Here is a 22,007-nt window from a genome sequence, read left to right on the forward strand (position 1 = left end):
GTAGTAGGTGGGTAGGCAGGCGTTCATACAACTGGATCTTTGAGTTGGATAAACAAGATTGGGCCAGTGAAATGTGGGCCACTGAAAAACGAAGGTAAAATAGTTCAAAGTCATAAAATGCTGACTTTTCATATGGAGAGGTATTGAGAGTAACTGTACTTTGAACTAAAATAATTAGCATGCAGTTCCTCATTTTTAAATTGGTGCGCTATAAAATCAGTTCTTATAAATACAGCTCGTTAACTTTTCAGAATGCCCGTATGATCTTTGTCCCCACCTAATCATGGTTTGGTATCTAAATTGGGCCTCTTGCTTCCATGGAGTTTTAGCTCCTGCTGTTAAACCCTTTATTTTGTAGTCAGGCTATTTTGTGCACAGGCTTTTTTTTCTGTACAGATCAGTATGCAAGGTAAGGACCTACAAAATTTTTTACTCATTAATATTTCTTATGTCAAGAAGGGTAGTTAGGCGATAAGCACTTATATTCTTATGAAGTAGGTTTTGAGTCAGTGTGCAGATAATGCAAAAGTCACTGAAGTGAATGAAAAGGAAGATAAATGGTACATTTTAGGGAGATACTAATGCCTCAGATGTGTCCAGTATTGTCATGCTGAGTTTTGTCGAAGTTATTCAGAAAATGCCAAGTTGTATGGCTTTTAGTAAAAAACTTGTCATTATCAGGACACAGCTACTACAGCATCAATAACCTGGAAATGTGTTTCACAGAAACAAATAGAAATGGACATCATATGTTCTCCTTGTGTTTTTAATTGAACAAAACAGTAATTTTAAATGTTACTCAACTTTGGCTTCTGTGTTCCATAAGATATCTTACAGTGATTTCTGTTTGGTGATTTGTAGGCAAGAACTCTGAATTTGTCTTTTTGTGTCATTTAGCAATAGCATTCCAGAACTTTTAGTTCAGTTTATCTATCTTCATTTAGTACTAATCTTCGGAAGTTATAACACAGGATTTGAGGCTTCTTATTTTTTTAAAATTGTAATAAGAGGGGGAGCAAGAGGGGAATAGGAATAGAAAAAAACTATACTGGAAATTTCCATTTTGTCTGCTAGCAACTACGTTTCACAAATAAGATTGTCACTGGTTTTGAAACTTTATTTTACGTGCATGTAATGGAATTTAAATGTAGATACTGCAGTGAATACAGCTATTTCTGTATTAGCTGAAAGAAAATACTAGTGCATCCTTTCAGATGTTTAGAGTGCTCTGTGTTTTTAATTTCATAAAATGTGGACTTTTCACATAAAACTTTGAAGTAACTGGGATCTGATGAAAGAGAGACTGTTTTTCTGCAGAAAGCAAGCAACCTGTTGCATGTACAGTGATACTAAAAAGGATGTTCAGCTTTGTTTTTAATAAGTTTTGCCCAGTCCAGTGACTTAAGTCCATTTGAGACCCTTGGAGACTTTAGTTTTAGTATAACTTAGGTTTTTTAAAAAACTCACAACTTCTTATGTGTATTTTTTTCTTTTCTTTTGCAGTGCTCTCAATTTGATATTATACTGAAATTAAGTGTTTAAAAAAAAAAAATTGCCCTTGTTTCGGATTGTTCATAAGTCCTGGGCTTTAAAATACAATTCCTCTGAATAAAGACTTGCAAGTTTGATAAGCTTTTATTGTAGTAGTCTTGCAGGTGGCTTTGTATCTAAGTGGAAAATGACCTGTTTCCTAATTTCAGCATAATAAAATGTTGCTTATAAAATCGGTACTAAAAGATGATATATTTTTCCAGTAGCGATGGAGGACTTCAGTGCTAACAACTTAATGTATTGAAATATAATGCTGAGAAGATAAATGCATTGAATCCCCATGGTTCTCCAGAAGATTTTTGTCTAGTGTTTTCTACAAACGGTTTGTGAGATTATCATTGGTGTATCTACTAGCATTTTGGGACCATAGTTTTCATTATGATGTTATTTAGCTTTGTTTCCCATCTCTCCTCAGACTTCAAATCTTTTGCATAGTTTCACTAAATTTGTTATTTTGTAATCTTTTTGTAATTTTTTTTTAAGCTCCTTATGCTTTCTCCCAAAGTGCCTTTCTGTCTTTTGACCCAGCAGCCTAAGTTTACAGTTGTTAATTTTTTACCTCCTTTCTCTTCTACTCAACTTTCTGGGTTGTCAATTATGAAAATTTTTAATTTTATCAGAAAGGAATTTTGGACAGTGTGTTCCTTGCTTACAGGGTTCTGTTAACAAATTCATTATTAAAATTGCCTTGCAAGTTAATCATAGAACATCTGGGTGTTACTTGGAAAACCGTGACTTTTCAGAATTTCAAGAGAAGTAATACTTACATTTTGTAATCATTGTAAATATAAGGGAGGAAATCAACAATTCATTATTATCACAGCTGCTCTTTAATTTGCGCGTGGCCCAGTGCTGTGTTTGTATTCACCGAGGGCTGGGAAATAACACCACGGTCATTCAGCATGATGTAAGCAGTAGTGTGTGGTAATTTTAAGAAAGGAAGTTATCCAGGGAAATGCATTTGTGGTTCCCTAGAAAATAAAAATAGGGTTCAGGAAAAGAACTTGAGGAAGAGCTTTCAGATGTGCCATTGAAAAAAAAACAGCTTGGACATAGTTAACATTCGGTCTCTAGCAAACAAGTACTTATGTGACCCTTGCTGGACCAGTATGTAGTTAACCTCTAATGTTGCACAGCCAGTTGCAGTGATAGCAGAGGTCAGTTTCTCTGATAGCAACATCTCCTATACCTTGTTTAAGTATCAGGCAGTAAACAGAGATGAAGTGTCTTGTCAGATACTCTGTAGTTTCATAAAAATGTTGATTTTCATAAAAACATAATAGAAAAGAATATAGAAGACAAAAATAACTGCCTGCAGCATTTTATCTTGGTCACTGTATTGAGGATTTATAAAGAAGAGGACCTACATCTTTACACATTGACATTCAGTCAGTTTCTTTAAGGCATACAGTTGTATTCAGACACTTAGAAACATCAGTTTGGTGCTTACTGTTGCTCGCTATTTGTTTAAATATTAATCTCCTAAAAACTCTTAAAAGTATTCAAAGTACAAATGTTAGGCATACAGTCTTGGCATTGGAAACCTCTTTCGATAATGGAAGCAATTTCTCTCTTCTGTGTACGTTTGCAAATTACTTCAACTATTATATTTTGCATGTGTTATACTTGGTTTGTTCTCTTTCTGCTGATGGAAATAGACCTCAAAAATAGTCACAGAAAACAAGGAGAAACCAATTGTTGGTTAGTTAGAGTAAGTACAGAGTCAATTTGCACTACTAGCAGATGCATCTTTAATACATGTGACATTTTCACTCCTTTTCAGGTCCTGTGCAGAATCGGATGCAGTTCCCTTCTGGCTATGGCTCGAATCCTCCTACCTATGGTGCACCCTCAGGACACTATTCCCAAGTGCCCAGTAAAGCTGCTGCTTCACATTTGGATAATCAGTATAGAGCCAGTTACTACCCTACTTACTATTCAGCACCAGCACAAAATGTTATGACACCTGTGGGTACCAATGTGTTGAATACACAGGAAGCACAGCAGTTGTACAACAAAACTCCTCCCCACACTGTGGGGTCAGCTGAAGGACCTATTCCAGGAGCAATATCATCTGCATCCTACTTGCATACGAGTGCTCAGCAGTCATATTCATACTCGGCATTTGGTAATCACTACAGCCCGTCTGTCAGCTCTCCAGTTGCATCTCAGGGATTTCCTCTTAATTCTGATCACTACACCATGCCTGTGGTTTCTAGTGCCATGTATCCTAATGTTTCCTATCCTGCGGCTGCTGGCGGTGTGTATGGGCAGGCATTTACCTCTCAGAGCCTACCTGCTGTTGGACAGTTCAAAGAGACAAATACATATACTAGCCAGACTACATCAGTACCTCATTCACTTCAACAGCATGTTCCCGTGGGATATAATTCAGCATTATCAACTATTTCATCTACTCAGTCTGTTCAAGACAACCTCGGCAGGAATCTCACTGGATCGATTGCTAAAGTAAACAACCAAATAAATACAGGTATGGTATTATTTGAAGATTAGTGAACTTCCAGATGTGTCTGGGAAACATCAGAAATCACATGCTTTTGTTGGCTTGTACTTGTTGACTGGGTGAAATTCTGTATCGTAATTTTGAATTCTGTTCTTACTCATTTGTGAAGCTTTTCTCACTTGGTTACCACAGTGCTCACAATAGCAGCTAATTGTATCACTGACGTGTTTCTATTAAGAGATACTGAAAAAGACACTATCTGGGGAATGGTTTTAGTTTATTGTTTGTTTTTTTTTTTCATTTAAGTGGCCTTGGAAGGGAATTTTTTCATGCCATTTTGAAGGAGTGTGTAATTTCTGAAATATGTCTATTAATCACAAAGGTACTTTTTTTTCCTCTTCTAGCTGGAGAATTTTTTGAAGTCATGATCTATATTGATTCCTTACATTTTACCTAACCGAACATGCATGCACTCTTTTCTTCAGAAAATTCAGAAAAAGTAGAAGCCTACATGGGTTTGAAGACAATTGGTTTTTTTTTTAATTAGGTTTTTTTTATAAGCATTTGAATGAGAGTGCAATTTTGGTGGTTTTAGCTGATTTTTGTAAGCAGCAACTTGATGTTTTTAGTATGGCTGTAGCTATAGAGAATGAAGTTGCAAAGGTGGCAGTTGAGGGTGAGTATACTTAGTCCTTGCTAGCAGTCTGCTTCATGGGAAAACTGAGTGCAAGTTCATAGGGTAGGTAGTACTTGGTAGAAAGAGTGGAAGAGATTAGAGGTGTGGGAGTGCCTCCACATTGAAACATTGTGCTCTCCGAGAGCTCAGTAGCATGTGCAGGAAAATTCTGGTTTTCTTTCTGTACTGGTAATTTTCTGACTTCATGCGGTTTTGACTTGTAAGCTGTGCAAGACTAATGGTTTTCTTTTTCTGATGAGACAGATATTAGAGACCTGTAGAATGTTTCCTTTTTTATGCCAGATATTTCAGATTATAGCTTAACATTGGAATTGTTTTAGGAATCCATGTAGTGGACGTTTTCGAAGACCAAGGACTTATGAAAGAACATGATTTTGATGATGGTAAAGCTTTGCCTGGGAAAAACAGCTAAGCTTAAATCAAGCTCATCCAATCCATACTAAGGTTAAATTTAGTTTCAATATTGCTTCTTTTCCCCAAGACTAGGATGTAGAGTGTCATCCTTCAGCTCAGTTTTACTAGTGTGAATATTAGTAGAGTTGAATTCTGTCTCTATGAGGTGCTCTGTGCGATTTTCTGTAATATTTCAAAAACATGAAACAAAATACTGTTTAAAAAAGAAACATAGGGAGCTCCTTAAAAAGCTTCTGAAGTTAATGGCGTTTCAAGATTGAGCATAAAAATGAATTCTTTCAAGGACTAAAGTTTCAAAGTTCTGGCCAAAAAAATTCTGTTGAGCGCAGAATCTACAGCTGGTCTTGGCAGAATGCAGGTATCATTCCAGAATAGTAAGATTTGCCGTAGTCCTATGAAAGTGACTGATTGTTTGTTTAAACTGTTAGTGTTTTATTTACCAAAATTTTTAATTTAAATGCCTGTTAATTTTATTTCCTTTGAGGATGTCTTGAAATATATTATTTGTTCATAACTATTTTTTTTTTTATAAGGAGCATCTGTTTTAAAGGTGAAACAGTGGAGCTGACCAGACTGTGAAGGGCAGTTTGAGCAATGGATAGTCTTATTTCTGAACCATTCAGTGCTCTTCTTAAAGGAATGATTGAGTTAATACATGGCCTCAAGAAAAAGTTATGCTGGCATTTCAAAGAGCTGATGATAGAATTGACTGCTGTACTGGTGTGTAATAGGTACACACACTTTAGTTATGAAAATAAAAACATCCACTGTTTCTGCTACACTCGAGTAATACTGCAGTACTTGGTTTGTTTGCTGGACTGTAGGCATAATTACTTAAACCACATTCAGACTCTTTCCAAGCTTGTAGAGCTGCTGATATCAGCATGCCCTGTGCTTCCTTGCATAGTGGGCTGGGTTGTGGAACTAATTTACCTGGAGAATAAATTTTTCTTTTCCCTCTAAATTCTGGTTCAACCTCATCATACAAATGATTCTGTATTTGCTGACTGGGAAAGACCAAATAAAGGTAGCAGTCAGTAGCTAGGCTGAAGGAAGAGCTGGGCTGTTTTACTACTAAATTCTAAAGACTTACACCATTTTTGAAGCCTGGGCCTAAGCAGTCTGCCTCCAATAATAGTCTAGCATTCAACATCTTTGAATTTTTAATACATTTTAGCCAATTGCTACAACACTTTGCTGATAAAAGATGGCAAATAATTGTTTGGTCTTGGCATAATTGATTTACTTTTTGGGACACTGATATGCTTTCTAAATACAGTCTTATTCTCAGATGGAGTCATTTTATGTATAGTATTCTAATGGTTTTTAGCGTTTAAAAAAGGAGTTGGATCTTGAAAATTATTTGCCATTTCTTGTACATCCTTGGAAAGTGTCTGAGTACAACGTACAAGGAATTTAAGGAAATGATGAATGATTCACAAGAAGGAATTTTTCTGAATATTTTATCTTCCCTGCTATTCTCCAGGAAGGAAACAATAATGGAAAACAGTTACAGTCTGTTCTGTGCATAGTTTTTAGGAAAATTGCTTGAAAAAAAACTTAAGATACACTGAAACTCCAAAGTGTGCTTTCTGTGACTGTTCATGTAAAGATATTTTGATACAGTATTCTACTGTTAGTCAGGGCGCCAATAAGACAGTTTGCTGTCATTGCTGCTGTGCTGTGAAAGAAGACCCCTCACAATTCTTAAATTATAAATAAGCAGATCTTAGAAAGACTGTCATTCAGGATACTACTGTCTTAATGTGTTTTTCAATAGCAGTTTTGTGCAGTCGGTGAATACTGAGAGCTCTCTGTGATGAAAGTGAAACATGGTTTATATAAAGAATGCCATGTTTTTAATAAAATCTCTGTGTTTAAACAGGACTTAGGAAAATTAGGCTGGCATAAGCTTTTTAGAAGTGTGGTGATTTCTGAATTGTTTTCTATTTGAATCAGAAAAGTTTGAAGCGTTGGACTTACAATTGTATTTAAATCAATTTGTCTAGGGCCTTGGAAAGCCCCGAAAATACTGACTCTCTTAAGATTAAACTGTTTGAGCTGCTGTATATCATGTACTGAGGACACAGAACTGCAACAAAATCTTTTTCTAAAACTTTGGCAGGCACGCTCTGAAGTCACTGAAGTATTTTCAGTGAAGCTTGCTGAAATTTCACTAGAAGAAAAGAAGAAATTTATTTTGAGAGGCATTTTTTGATGGAAGTTGAGCTGTTTTGATGAATAGCAGCCAGTGAGAATAATTTTCTTTGTGTTAGGAAGTATAAATAAAGTAGAATACAAATATTTAATTTGAGGTTTTTCTGCTTGCTGATTTAAACTAGTTTCACCTAGCAAAAATGCCCTCTTCTAGTTTTAAATTCTGTATTTCAGCAGAACAGTGTTGATACAAATCTGTCCAGAAATGGTGTTATGCTATGTAAATAACACACTCTGTATTATTTAAGTTTTTTGTCTTTTCTATCTTTCCTTAATATTTTTCCAGCTTATTTCAGCTGAAATCAGTGCACTCTGATTTTTCTTGGTTCTTTCCAGTCAGTGTGGGTTTCAACCAGGATGCCCAAATTTTACTGGACTCCTCCCTGCCTCCCTGAGGAGAGGGAGGTAAAGAACTCCTGCGGGTAAATGGTATGGGTTTCTTTGCTTCCTGGATCTTGCCTTCTGTCCTGTAATCATAGGCAGTCTGCTTGAGTGGGAGACACTTTAATTTCTTTATCTCATGCACATACTTCCTCTTATATCATATCAGGATCTAAAGTCCTTGCTGCCCCAGTTCCATAGGAATGTGGGCTATAATCCTGTAAATCTGCTCATATAGGTGTGGTTGGAAAAAGGGGAAGGACTGCAGCCAAGATACAAAAAGTTGGGGAGATAGGATGCTGTTGAAAACCAAGGTGCGGAAGGTGGGAAATGTCTCTGTAGAAATTGCGTGTTGCGGGGAGGGGGCTGGGGGGCAGGAACTCAAGATCACAGCTGTAGCAACTCAAACGGGATGGTTCTTGCATCTCTTCTGCAAACTTGAGAAAATATTGTGGTGATACACTTTTTAACTGCTACCTGTAGGTCTCAAGTTGGAAATTAAATAAAAACTTTTAAGTGCTAGTTTTATAGGAAAAATGATGAGTTACACTGCTAATTTGCCCAGCTCTGCAGATTCTTTCTGTAACATAGATCTTTATTGGTACGTGTCTTTTGTATACTTACTTGGTTATCTTTAGTGGAAGAGATGTTCATGGTTGAAAGGCACAAGGGAAAACTTCAGTGCCCCTTAAAGCTGAGAGGAGTGGGAGGTGAAAAACAGAAAATACTGTGTCACTGAGATTGGGTTTTATATTTACTGCAGCCTGACAAAGCTCTTGGCTTCTCATGACATCAGTTGGTGGAATATTGTATGGCCTGGTTGACCTTTTCCTGGATAACCTAATGGGAAACTGGTACTCTAAACTGGTGTTCAGTCCAGCTTTGTCTTAAGCTAAAATACGCCATCCTAAATTCATCAGTACTTATATAGCAGGGTGCAATCTTCTTACTGGCCACAAGGAAAAAAATTGATAGCATAATTACCATCACAGTAGATTACCTCATGTGATGATATTTACTAACAATGTGTTTTTAAAGATTAACATTGTCCAGGTGTTTCCTTTGGTTTTAATTACTCATGGTTTTTGAAAACTTTCAGAGTCGCCAAATAAAGTTTAACATGCAATTTTGCAGGCTGGATTTTTGTACAAAGAAAAAAATTACATCTTTTTTTTCTCAGAGTTTAAAAACATTTTTTAGAATACATGTAAAGGATCCATGTAATTTTGAAGGATATTTTGGATAACTTTTGTTTGAGAGTAGTTACTGGTACTTGGCAAGAAGGTATTGCATCTTCAGCTAATCCAAGTGTAAATTGGTTTTGGCTTTTGAACATGTGACACGGTGACATTATAGCACGTAGCATGTTCTACAGCAGTGTTTGATGCTGTAAGCATTGCAGCAGTGACTTGAAGTGTGGAAAATACCATAACTCCATAAACAATTCTCTCTGCTACAAAACCTGGGTAAGCACACTAATGTTGCAAAGAACTTCCCTTGTCATCTTGCATTTCTTGCTTGAGAAAGCTGTGTAGCTACCCTGACAAGAACATTTCTGCTGACAGGTGCTGATGCTTCTGTGAGGAGTCTACAAGACATAACGTATAGAAGCAGAAGTTATAGCAAGTACATTTCAATAGAAAATGCTGTGTGTATGTACTTTGGAGAAATACATATTCTAATTTTGATAACACTTGCGAAAAAGCAATATGTATGCTCAACACTATATTTGAAAACTACATAATAAATAAAAGTTCCATTAAGGCGGTGAAAATATATGCTGTTAATTTTGACAGTAAAATAGAAAAACAGAAAGATCATTTTAATCTGCTGCTGCTTCTTCCCTCTATAAAGGAAGCCTCAACTTCCTCATAAAGTCCTTTCAGGTATCAACTCCATTATTTAAGGAAAAGTCAGGGACTGTATGAACTACACCGCTATATGTGCAGCGGAAGCAAAGTTAGTATTACCTGTGTATCCTCTGGTGAATTCTGTAACTTAAGTACTCTACAACTACAGTGAGTTTTGTTCTTGCTTAATTTCTCTCTGTGTTTACTGGGTAGTATTGGTCAAACCATTTTCTTTCTATTCTTATTTTTAAGAGCTTGGCATGTTAGGTTGTTTTGAAAGAATCAGAATATGATTAATTTTTTCAATTATAAATTGACAAAGAGGGACCCACTTAAAAGCTAACTCAATTGAAGTTATATTGTCCTTATCTGATAGGAATTTCAGCTGGACTGTGTTAAATCTCTCAAAGTACTAATCTGACTTTTTTAAGTAGATTATATCTATTCCAGATGTTTAAAACACATCAGAAGTTCTGCGGAGTACTCAGGGTTGATTGAAACAGACTGCTTGGAATATGGGTCTCATAGCTGAGTACCAAAATTGCCAAGTGCCAGCCCTGTGAGAGAGGCAGAATACTGGTCTAGTACACAGCTGACTTTCAGGTTTCCTGCTTGTGGGAGGAATATTGAGAGGGAGCCATTCTACGTAGACTGCATTCCTCTTATCTGGGAAGAGGAACCTCTGAAAGCGTGGAGTTGTGGGGATGGATCAAAAATGGATCAATTTGGCTTTTGGTCTTGATCTTACTACATCATACGTTCCTTTTTGCTGTTAGTTGTCAGAGCAATGTGTTCATTCTAATGCAGTTTTATCATCATAGGTATTTAATTTAAAAAAATCAAGTTTTCCATATATACTTGCTTGAAGGCATCTCTCTCTGAAGTACTGGTATTGTTTTAGTAGTTATTGTGAAATCAAATGTGATTGCTTGCATTGTGTAATTGTCTGCAAATACAAACAAAGTGTTCCTGCTTTCTGCTGTTGTTTTCAGGTGGCATTGATTCTTCACAGCCCGTGCACTCTGTGAGCCAGAGCGTTCCATTTACCAAGCCTGGGGCTGGAACATCTGCTTCCTCTGCTGTGATCTCGTCAGTAAGGACATCTGCTCCAAGCCTTTCTTCACAGCCACGATCTTCACCCACTGTTACACAGTCACCAGTGTCGGCCCTTCAGGAAGGTACTAAAAGGGAATGGGAAGTTACAGTACAGACTTCTGTTCCACATGTGCACGTGAGAGCTGGAAGCTTTATTGCTGCTCTTCTGCATTTATCTGACTGGCGTACATGTCTTGCATCTCATCAGGCTCCCTTAAGTGTTCTTGTTTTGTACCACCCTGGTTCTAGCTTTTCTCAGCTCTCCTGTTTGATTTTCTTTGGCCATACATCATTTTTGGCTTGTTTGTCTTGTTGACAGTCTCACATGTCTTTTCCTCAAAAAGCCCTTCTTTTAGTTTCCTTACTTTTCTGAAAAGCTGCTCACTATTTTGACTTCTCAGAAGGAGATCTTAAAGTAGCTTTTGTAATCTGTCTGTATTAAAAAATCAGATCTAAACTAGCAATTTGCTAGTGCTAGCAGTGGGTAGCAGAATAAGCTTGAGTATTAAATTCAAACTGATAAAATTTATATTCCCTGGCTGTAAGCTCCCATGAAGAGCTGCTCTAGGAGTTATTTTTATAAGCTCCTTCCTGTTCTGATGTTGGTAGCCTCTTGACAAAGAATCGGTTGGGTCTTGAGCCACCTTCAGCCATGCTAATTCTGCCCTGATGTTTTGACTTGTGTCTTAGACTATTACATGTTTCTGTGTCTAGTATTCCAAATCTAATTTACTGTGCTGATTTTTTTTGTCTGTATTTTCTCTTGGTAATTTCAGAATTTTAAATTCTTATGGAAAAAGAACTCGGTGTGTGAGATGGAAGTAAGCATTAATTTTGTCCAGGACAATGTGACATGTCCAGTGTTCAAAATAATTCTCAAAAGCATGGTGTGTGACAGCATGTTTTTTGTTCTTAAATTTCAAAATCCTCTGACATAAATGTCTAAATTTCCCCGTTTCCTTCATTTCCTCCTTTTTCTGGTGGAGTGAAGAATGTAAAGAAATAACTTGTCTGTGAATCAACTCTGTAAATCAGATTACAGGCAAAAAGGTAATTCTTCATTGCTATGAAGTCCTTTATACAGTGTACCATTTTAAAATGATAAATCAATTTTTGGAACAGGAAAAACCTGTTGCTTCATCTTCTGAAGAAATCGCATAACCCTGTTTCTAAGGAGAAAAAGGATTTCAGCTGTTTAACTGTGCTTGCCTTAACATGCAATATATATGTTCTCGCAGTGGTTCCTGTATAACGTGTGAACACTTTGTACATCAAACATAAATCACTGGGGTCACTGCTGAGCTCTACTAAATTCAAATACTTCTATATAAGTGAAGGTTAATGCAAATGTAGCTGAATGAGCACACTTTAAAACCAACAATATACCTATGTCAGGAATATGTAGATAAGTTATCAGGAGTTTGCATTGATCTAGTTGTATTTACATTATAAAATAATCTATAATAAATCCACGTACATGTCATCACACACATGTGTTTCTATGTTTAGATTATATTTTTATGAGCATTAGAAGGCTTCAAACTCTTTTCAGTTAGTTTCATTTGAGGAGTCTGAAATACATAATGTACTCTTGTAATACCTTTTTATCAACAATTAAGTGTGATAACTTTATTTGTAGAAATCAACCTATTGAAAAAATAGAACACATCTACTGAGTATTTGTCTGGGTTAGAATTCCAAGTCTGTTTCTCATGTAGGGTTTAAATGGACTGATTTTTATCTTATTACAGATTAGGGTTGTCTCCATGAAAGCATTCTGAAAAACCAGTTTGAATTAATTTTTAAAGTGTATTTCATTGTTTTAAGCTCCTGTGTGGGCATTTCTATACAGAATTAGAATATTCTAATTGTTTAGTTCTAACAGGACAAAAACCTTAAAATTTATTAAAGCCTATTTAATCTTATATAAATATCCATACACATTTAATGCAGATAATTTACTTAAAAATGGCATCCTAGAGGTGACCTTTGAGAATGTGTGTCATGTCTGGATGTTATTTTTGGGCTTCCTTAGGTTTTGTGTTGGTGAGAGATGCTGATGAGTAAATGAAAATAATGTAAAGCAAAGAGTTTAGGAATGGAGAAGAGGAGGGTTCATTTTGTAAGAACTACTATTTGTAATATTAAGCTTGTAATACCATAGTAAATTTGTTGAAAATGAGGGTTGTGGGTAGAGAGCCAGTTAAGGAACTTCAAGATACAGTTTATTTTTGCATGTGATTATTTAATTTTCATTTTTGGTGGGTCCTCCATTATGAAACTTAACCCAATGTATGCTTTGCATTTAAAAGTATTTCATGGTATGAGTGATTGTTACTTAAAATACCTAAATAGTTGGCTTATTTCATAGACAAATGAGTTCTTATCCCAGTATATCCTTTTGTGTCCTCCCACCTATGTTTCTAAGTGTCTGTAAAATATAGTGGGATAAAGCCTTAGAGTGTGATAATGATATATTACAGGTACACTGTTAGCAGGGTTTAGAAATTTCCAGTCCAAGAATTTGTGACAATTTAAATTTACATGGTTACATTTTAAGCCAGACCTATGAAGTAATCTCACTCAAAATAAATAATTAGTTCAAAATAAGCTTTTGCAGTTTTAAGAGTGGGAGATTTTAACATTATTAGCCACTCTGTAAAAGATGCTAAGCAGAACTGACTTGTCACAACAGAAATCATTCTTGGGCATATGGTGCCACTTGTAACTGCTGTCTTCACTCACCCATTTCTGCCCTTCAGTTGTTTTCTCCCCTGTGCTGGCCTACTGGTGGCATTGCTGGGCAGTAAACTGGAATAGGAGGCTTTTCCATGTGAGAAAGACTCTTTTTTTTTTTTTTTTTTTTTTACGAGGTTATTTTTCAGCTACATCAGTTCTCTCATTGTTTCTGTGGCTCGACAGTTGTGCTAGCATGACACAAGAGTATCCTAAAGGCAGAATTTGTAGTACTGCTGGCAATGAAAATAAAGAAAGAAATCTTTGCAAACTCGTAAGTCTGATAAGAGTCAAACCAGCCCTGCTTCCAGAGGATTCATAGTGACATAGTTCATGATTGCTAAAGTTCTGTGTCACTAGAATATTTTAAAATCTTTTCTTCTCTGTTCTTTCTGAACACGTGTGTCCTTTATGTGGACATAAATCCTTCCAGTATGTGACCAGTGACTGGAAAAGGGGGAGTTTTAGCAGTAGAATGTTTTTTGTTTGTTTTCAAAAACAAACATTCCAAAGAATCCCTGGTAGCATTAGTAGAAAGACTCATTCAGTCTTTTTTCCCTTACCTGCCTATGCTTGGAGTTTTTGCATTGGCATGCTCTTGCCAGGTAGATTTACTTTCTTTCTTCTCCTGTCTGTGTATATGGTATTTGTTAGAGATCTGTCCTTGCACTCTCACACTGTGCCCATCTTCTTTTACTATGTCTGTGTTACACTGCATCATTTCTTGTCATCCTGACTTTTTTTCCCCTGTTAATTATGTTAAGTTGGTCTTTCTCCTTCCCGATAATGCAGTTTTGTCTTGTTCCTTGGTAGCTCTCCCAGGCCTGAGAAAAGACGTGGTCCCCTTGGCTGTAGTCTGGTTTTGTGCAGAAAACTGTTTTCTTGCTGATGTCCTTATCAAGTGTATCCAGTAGCCTTCATGAAAGATGGGACTATGAATCACTTGAGTTAGCCCTGTGTTGTAGCAGTACAGAGAAACTGAAGCATTGTACCTCCTTGGTTACACTTGGGTTGATTTTTGCCTTCACCGTTGTGACTACTTGTATTGTAGAGAAACTTGATCAGAATTAATGCACTGGATAAAGTAAAACAATATCAGTCTCTTCATGCAGTAACCTCTGTATGAAAGTTCAGCTTCTCAAGAATGTTGTGATACGGTTTTGCTCTGTTTTCTTTTTCCTTTCACTGTTTGAATAGATACCCTTCACCTTGATCCTGTTGAGTTTTTTTGAGTGAAATGGAAGCAGTCCTCTTGGGTTCATTTGCTAACCCTTTTAAAAAAGCCATGAAACATAACAGCATTTTTAGCCCCTAGGTTAAAATAAAAGTTAATGTAGTCGATTTAAATTGTGGAATGGAGGAGGTTATTAATTACCATTATGGTTTCAGATTATGGATAGCATACACCACTTCTGTAGTGCTTTATAGTGTTAAAATATAGAGCACTACTCTAATGGTGCCACAGTGCTTCTACAGGGAGAAAAACACCAAACTGTCAAGAGTCTGAAAAATTGTGAAGATTTTTGAAGAATTAGGATATTTTCTTGCTATAGCAATCCATTGGATTTTAAGAGTAACAGTGGTCGCTCGCATTTATTTGGGATGTGTCCCTGACTGCAAGCATATTTAAAAACCCTTGCTAACCATACCCCATGACAAGAGAAACTTAAGATTTCTTAGCAGTGCTGAAACTGCATCAGTAATGAGTAATGTAGGAAATTAATTATAAGCCATTGCTGCATGCTTTACTCTGTTTTAAAATCGTATATATGTGCTGCTTTTGTGTGTTGTTTGCATATGTTGAGAGTAGATACTGTAAAAAAAACAAGCAAAAAAATATTACCAAAAAAGCCACTACCTAAAACCCTTACAGATTACGGTTTAGAGTTGACTGTGGTAACAGTTGTTGAGTTGTCACCAGATCTTAAAAGTGGATAGTGTATTTAGGTACTTAAATATGGGTCTACGAGTCTGAATTTATGCAGTAATTTAAAAATAATACTAACCAAGTTTTCAGGTTTACCTAGCTTAAACTTCACTGACTATGTTGCTGAGGTATGTGTTTGTACTCTCACATGTTGCAGCAGCAGTATATTTCATTGATTTCTGACAGAATTCTAATGTGACTTTTTCCTCCCTTAAAAGGGACAGGTGTACCAATAAAAAGTTCAATACTAATATTTTCATAACACAATTTGAATTTATTTGCACAGGAACTAACATTTTATATATTAACTTACTAAAGTATTTCAGTGGACAAACTCAGATTAAATACATATATAGAAAGTCTGGGTGTTTAAATTCCCGTTGTACATGCACACACAGATACTGAGAGATACCTATATATATATAAAAAAATTTTTCTTGCTAACTGCCATGTGCTCCTAATACTTGGCTAAACTAGCCCACTTAAAACTGCTTCTGCTGTACTGCTTACATAGTTCACATATGGACTATAGTTCTAGAGTCTAGGGTTGTAGATTTAGCTATTTGCATGTTGGGGTTTCTCTGGAATGGCTAATTTCTCTCACTTTTAATGCAGTGATTTGTGACTTTTGTTTCTCATCTTTCCTGTCTGTCTGACTCTTTTGTTTGTGCTTTCCACTTCACAGGCATGCAGTATGGTGGATATGTTAATAATCAAGCTAGCTCTGCACCAGCTCCCTTGTCATCAAGTTCAGATGATGAGGAAGAGGATGAGGAGGATGAGGAAGCAGGTTGGCTTTAGCTTTACACCAGTGTCTTGTTCTCTTCCTACTCAAGTTTTGTTCCATATTTCCATCCCCTGAAACTTTTTTTCCTTTAAGACAAAACATCACTCTGACTCATCATGTATCAAGTTAACTAGGAATTTCCTAGCTGTTATTAGTATAGTAAACAAAAAGGAGTTCAGTAGTGGTCAGGAAATGGTCGTCTTTTTTTTTTTTTGTCTTACTAATATCAGGTGTTTTATGTATTTACCAAAGTAATAATCACAACTTGCAAGACTCCCATATTTTTAATATTTTGGTTTTCAATAGGTTTTAAACTCGTAACTGAAGATAACTAGCTCTAGAACTTGGACTGATAATTGCTTATGTTAAGCAACTAGATGCCACTTGTATTATTACAAATGATACAGTGTACAGTGTTTACCTTGTTTCCCATTTTATGTATAGGGGACTCTTACAACTGAGGTGTTAAAGTAAATGTTGAAGGTAATAAGTGTGCTTTTTAGGACAGTAAATTAATCTCTGCTGCTTTTTTCTCTTTCTAAGGTATGTCTCTGTGGTCAGGCACATAGGTTTGACTGTTGTGATGCAGCTGCTTTTTGAATTATGATTTCTAAAGAGTAGGCTAAAAGAACCAGGAGAGCGTTCTGTGGTTTTTTTAGTGCTGCACTACCTACTGAATTATCTGCAGAAATTATCTTTGCCTAATTCCATCCCAAGGTTTCTGTCAAAGGATATGTCAGAACTCCTTTTTTATCAACTGCAACCTTTGTTTCCTTCCTTTGTTCCCTAATCCTACCAAAGTTTTCATATTCCCTACCATCTTTCTCTCTCAAGTTCTGTACTTTGCTAAAGCCCGTAGCCTTTGAGCTAGCATTGTATTTAAATTTATTTTATGCAAAAGAGTGAAAGGGCACCCAGGTTCAATACATAGGCTACCTGATTAACAAGCTTCCCTTTTTATGCCCTGTCACCAGGGGTTAATGTAAATCCTAAACAGATCCTGGAGACTGGTTTCTAGCTCAGGCTGTGCCAGTGGTTTTATGAAAAACAGGTGTTGGACATCTGGTTGCTTGTGTTTGTGTAGCTTCTCAGTTTTTTTGTCACTCTTACCAGTTAGATCATTAACTATGTTGCAAAAGAGTTCTTGAAAACTCTGAAAGCAAAAGTTACGTTGGTAAAATAATTACTTAACTGTAAATGCATGTTTTAAGTATTACTTTTCTCTAAGCAGTGTTTTCTAATAATTTTTTCTTTATAAAACTTTTTTTTTATGTCTTCCTAATGTGTTCTCTGGTCTGGTGTTTATTACACTGAAGTAAATTTTGACAGCTTAATTGTAGCTTAATTTAAGCATAGGGAGACTGTTGTTAAGTTTTGTGGTAGTTCTTGTGGTTTTTATTGAGGGAGAATCTGAGATTTCCATGACACATGTGACCAGCTTAGAGACCAGCTACTTCTGGTCTGCGGGAAACTGTACAAATGATTAGTTTGGAGTTAAATATTTGTTTGCCAGTGGAAAGTAGAACAGAGCACATCCTAATTCTTGTAGGCATTGGGACTCTGATAGTTATCAAGAATATGTTACAAAATTTGAAAGTTCTTTAGAAGCAAAGTCCTTAAGTGAAAGGTCTTCAGTAGTATATGAGAACTCAGTAATAGGATTCTTTCTTATTTTAACTTAGGCAGACCTTGTTTGTGTGTCACAATGTCTTGGATGATACCTTCTAACTAGAACTTTTCTGTATGTCAGCAATTATGCATAAACTTTTTTTTAGTAGTAGAAATATGACTAAGTTGCATTATTTTTATTTACAGCATGCTTTTAAAATACATTCTTTCGTGTATTTGTCAAATTGGTTTCTCTTACCTTTTCCAGCCGAGTTTGGAAAGCATGTAAAATTTCTTTGCAACTCACTGTATCAATAATATCTTAGTAGTGAAAAGAGCAAGCTCATTTTTGTATGGGATTATAATACAGCTGGATATAATTTTATGAATACAATTTACTGTGAGGAAAAACTCTGTAGAGAGTGACATAGTGGTTAAATCACAAAGCTTGAACTAGTGTATTATATGTTCACAACTGTGTTTATATGCTTTTGGTATTTTGTCGAAATGCAGAACTAACTTCTGGTCAGTCAAGAAAAACTTCTTGAAAGTTCTTAAATTTTGATCTTGTTGACCTAATAAAAGTATATTTTTGGCTTTTCTGTAGCAGGACTTACCAAACTTTTAAAAGCTGTGTTTCTGCTCAGGGAACAAAATAATTAAACCTATAAAATTTGGTAGGAAAAGAAATTTTGCAATTATGTTCTTTTATAAACTTCAGAAAAACAAAGGGAAATTTACAGAAAAAAATCTGAAAACTAACGTTGTAAGAGTTTCACAGTGTTAATATTTAAATTGAAATCTATTGTTGGTGTTACGTTTTTTTCAAATAGTTTTTCTGTTTCTTAGCTGAACGCTTTAAAGGCAAAATGCTCAAAAATAATCTGTACAGTCATGATACTGCCATGGTATTAATGTGTCCCAAGTTTCAGTGATGTTATGTTTTCATATGCAGGAGTCTCTTTACTTGGAAATGTCAATTGAAGGGGGAACAAATCTCAAATGTTCCACCATGGAAGTTCTCCCTTGAAATACTTTCAGCTTCACAATGGGATGTGTGGTCACAGTTGATCTTTCTGAGTACAACAGTATCAGTGAAGGAAGTCAGAACAGAGACTATTTTAAAAATGTTGTACATTGCTTCAGTTGATGTAGTCTAGAAAGAACTCTTAGTTTAATAGAAAAATACTTTCCATTTCAAGAAACAACTTTTTTTCATTGTTTTTGTCCTTTTCTCATCGATCTCTCTTTTGCTGTTTGTTTGGCATGTGCTTGTTTGACTTTTTATACTATGTTGATTGTTTATCTCTTCCTCCCCCTCCTCTTTGCAGTGCTAATAGCTTTTGAGTCTTAGGGCTGAAGTGGTCTTTTTACCCAGGATCTTTCTTGACAGCTTCTTACCAAAGTTTTTATAAAAAATTCTCAGTCTCTTATTTCTCAAAAATTTACTGTTTCTGAAGCACCTAACCTTTAAATTGTTTTCCTCCCCCAGCAATTGATAGTTCCTCTACTACAAGCAGTGCCTCTCCTGTTCTGAACAATTATGATGCCCTGGAAGGAGGTGGCTATCCAGGTAAGCAGTTTATCACATGTTAATTCTGAATTGTTTGTTTAAAGACTTAAATGTTTACTGTTTATGTTTTGTTTTTTTTTCTATTTTTGGTGGTGTTTATTGTTAATTAACAAGTAGATGAAAGGGAATGCCTATGAAAGGAGTGGGGAAAATCATCACTGAGAACGTACCTCACTTGTTTTAATCACTTTTCACAGTTTTAACACTGAAGTTGGTGTAACCATTTAATAAAACTTCCCTGTATCGTCATAGTTTCCATTGTAATATTGAGGGCGGTGATGGAAGTATGCTCTGTGTGAAAGCAGGCATCTTTCTTGAGGCTATACTGTATGCCTGATTGTGTTGACATTAGTAGTTGATAATAGTTGACACACCACTGAAGTCTTGAGAGACCAATGATACCAGTTTGCAGAGATGCTTGGATCGGGTTATTTTCTGCTATCTTTCTTCCTTTAAAGAAAATGGCTGCTATTTTGCTTATTTTTATTTCGAAAAATTTCAGGAGTGTCAGGTCTATTCTAAATGAACCTTCTAGCAGACTACCTCAGTCTTGAAATCTATAGAGCTGTCATATTGAGAGCAGGTGGAAAAGATGCTGTTCAATGTAGGTATGTTAGCCAGTATTTTAAATGCTAATTAGATTAAGGGCGGGGAGGGGCTCCCTCTCTGACTCTTTTACATTGCTCTGGCCCCTAAGAGTGTCACAATAGTTTGCTTGGTTTGATGGGTTCCTGTGTAAAGTGAAATCTCAGTCAAGTAAAAAACCAATATTGCTATCCACATAGGGTCTATCTCATGCAGTAAGGGTTGCAGAGGCATGGCTGCAGGTTTGAGTTCTAATTTCTGAGCTAATAATTAATGATTTTGAGTTCTGCTGAAGGCATATTCTAAAAATAACTTGTTCCTTTTGTTTTCCTTAGAGTAATGGGATCAACTTTAAATTTCTTCAATCGGTTGATTTTTATTTATTTTTTTTTCCCATGCTTCTGGAGTGTTCATGCCAAATGTAGTTTCTTGACAGTTGGTTTCTTGAGTGGTTGGTTTCTTCACCTGCCACTTTCCCTGGTGGATTTTACCAAGCTTAAATTCTTCTGAAATTTAGCTCACATTTGTAGACATTTCTAAAGAGCAGTTTCATCTCTTTACAACTGTTTTGTATGAATTTAGGTCTGTGTTTCAATTTGACCTTTAAAAATAGTGGAACCAAACTGTGCTGCAGGGATATACAGAAGGGACTTGCATTACTTAAAGGAAAGCTCTGTGTCTACATTTAGAAAATAGTTCTTTTGCCTTAGCCTTATGTTTTAAAAGTATTTATAAGTGGTAGAGGAGAGACTAAACATGAGTGGTCTCTTTTGCAGTTTATATCAAGTGCAAATCTTGGAATAAAATGTAGTTCTAAGGGGGTTTTATTTCCTTTTTTTATATTCAGCTGAAATACTTTTAGTTGCTTTTTTTTAATAGCATTTTGTTTAGTAGTTACACAAGTCTCTGATCATCTTCCTATGTATACTCCCTTTATCAGCATAATTGCAGGAATCTTCCGTGCTGATTTATTTCATCGGTGCAGATAAACTTGATGGATAATGCAATAAACTTATAAATGGAAAAAGTGGTGTTTGAGCATTTAGGAGTTTACATTCAAACTAAGAAAGAAATCGTAAGTGTATTCAATACCTGTGGGATTTCTTTTTGTCCTTCCAGAGACACGTTCTGTGACCAGCAGCCCAGTTCCTGCTCCATCAGTCCCCCAAACGTCAAAAGCTTCTAAGCCCTTCGGTTATGGATATCCAACACTGCAGCCTGGCTACCAAAATGCAGCACCACCTACTCCTGTGCAGCCCAGTAATCCAGGACACCATCCTGGGTTTCAGCACTATCCACAGGTTTGTATTTTTCATTTAAAAGTTACTTCATGGGAAAAGTCCTTTCTCCATGATATATTTCTTTTTTTACATATTCTCATATTTTTATTTTTATAATTTCTGAGCCAAAAAAGTATAATATTGATGTCATAGCCCTGGATCTTAACTTCTTTTTAGAAGGCTTTTGAATTAAAATCTTGGGTGTATCTCCAAATAGTTCATAGAATCATAGAATAGTTTGGGTTGGAAGGGACTTTTAAAAGGTCATCTAGTGCAACCCCCCTGCAACGAGCAGGGACATCTTCAACTAGATCAGGTTGCTCAGAGCCCTGTTGTTGAGGTTTAACCCCAACTGGCAACTAAGCACCAAACACCTACTGGCTCACTCCCCTGCCAGTGGCATGGGGAAGAGAATCAGAAGAGTAAAAGTGAGAAAACTTATGAGTTAAGCTAAAGACAGTTTAATACATAAAGCAAAAGCCATCCAAGCAAAGCAAAACAAGGAATTCATTCACCACTTCCCATTGGCAGGCAGGTGTTCAGCCATCTCCAGGAAAGCAGAGCTCCATCACACTTAATGATTACTTAGGAAGACGAAACACCATCACTCTGAACATCCACCATTTCCTTCTTCCCCCAGCTTTATATACTAAGCATGATGTCATATGGTTATCCCTTTGGCCAGTTTGGGTCAGCTGTCCTGGCTGTGTCCCCTCCCATGCATCACCCACCTTCTCGCTGGCCAGCATGAGAAGCTGAACAGTCCTTTTACTGCTGAGCAACAACTAAAAACATCAGTATGTGACCAATGTTATTTTCATCCCAAATCTAAAACATAGCCT

The 22,007-nt window shown here is 36.2% G+C and overlaps 1 protein-coding gene across 1 annotated transcript; it reads left to right on the forward strand.

Annotated features, from left to right (window-relative positions):
• Positions 1–3,334: 3,334 nt before the first annotated feature.
• On the forward strand, positions 3,335–21,186 carry LOC104617507 (protein transport protein Sec24B-like; the record flags this gene model as incomplete). The annotated part of the gene is made up of 5 exons (XM_010282843.1): positions 3,335–4,042; positions 10,567–10,752; positions 16,018–16,122; positions 19,220–19,300; positions 21,005–21,186. Coding segments are annotated over 5 exons (1,262 nt in total), but the record flags the coding sequence as incomplete, so codon positions are not given.
• Positions 21,187–22,007: the final 821 nt, after the last annotated feature.

The sequence above is a fragment of the Phaethon lepturus genome, unplaced genomic scaffold, assembly GCF_000687285.1.
Source record: "Phaethon lepturus isolate BGI_N335 unplaced genomic scaffold, ASM68728v1 scaffold16292, whole genome shotgun sequence".
Taxonomy (NCBI): Eukaryota; Metazoa; Chordata; class Aves; order Phaethontiformes; family Phaethontidae; genus Phaethon; species Phaethon lepturus.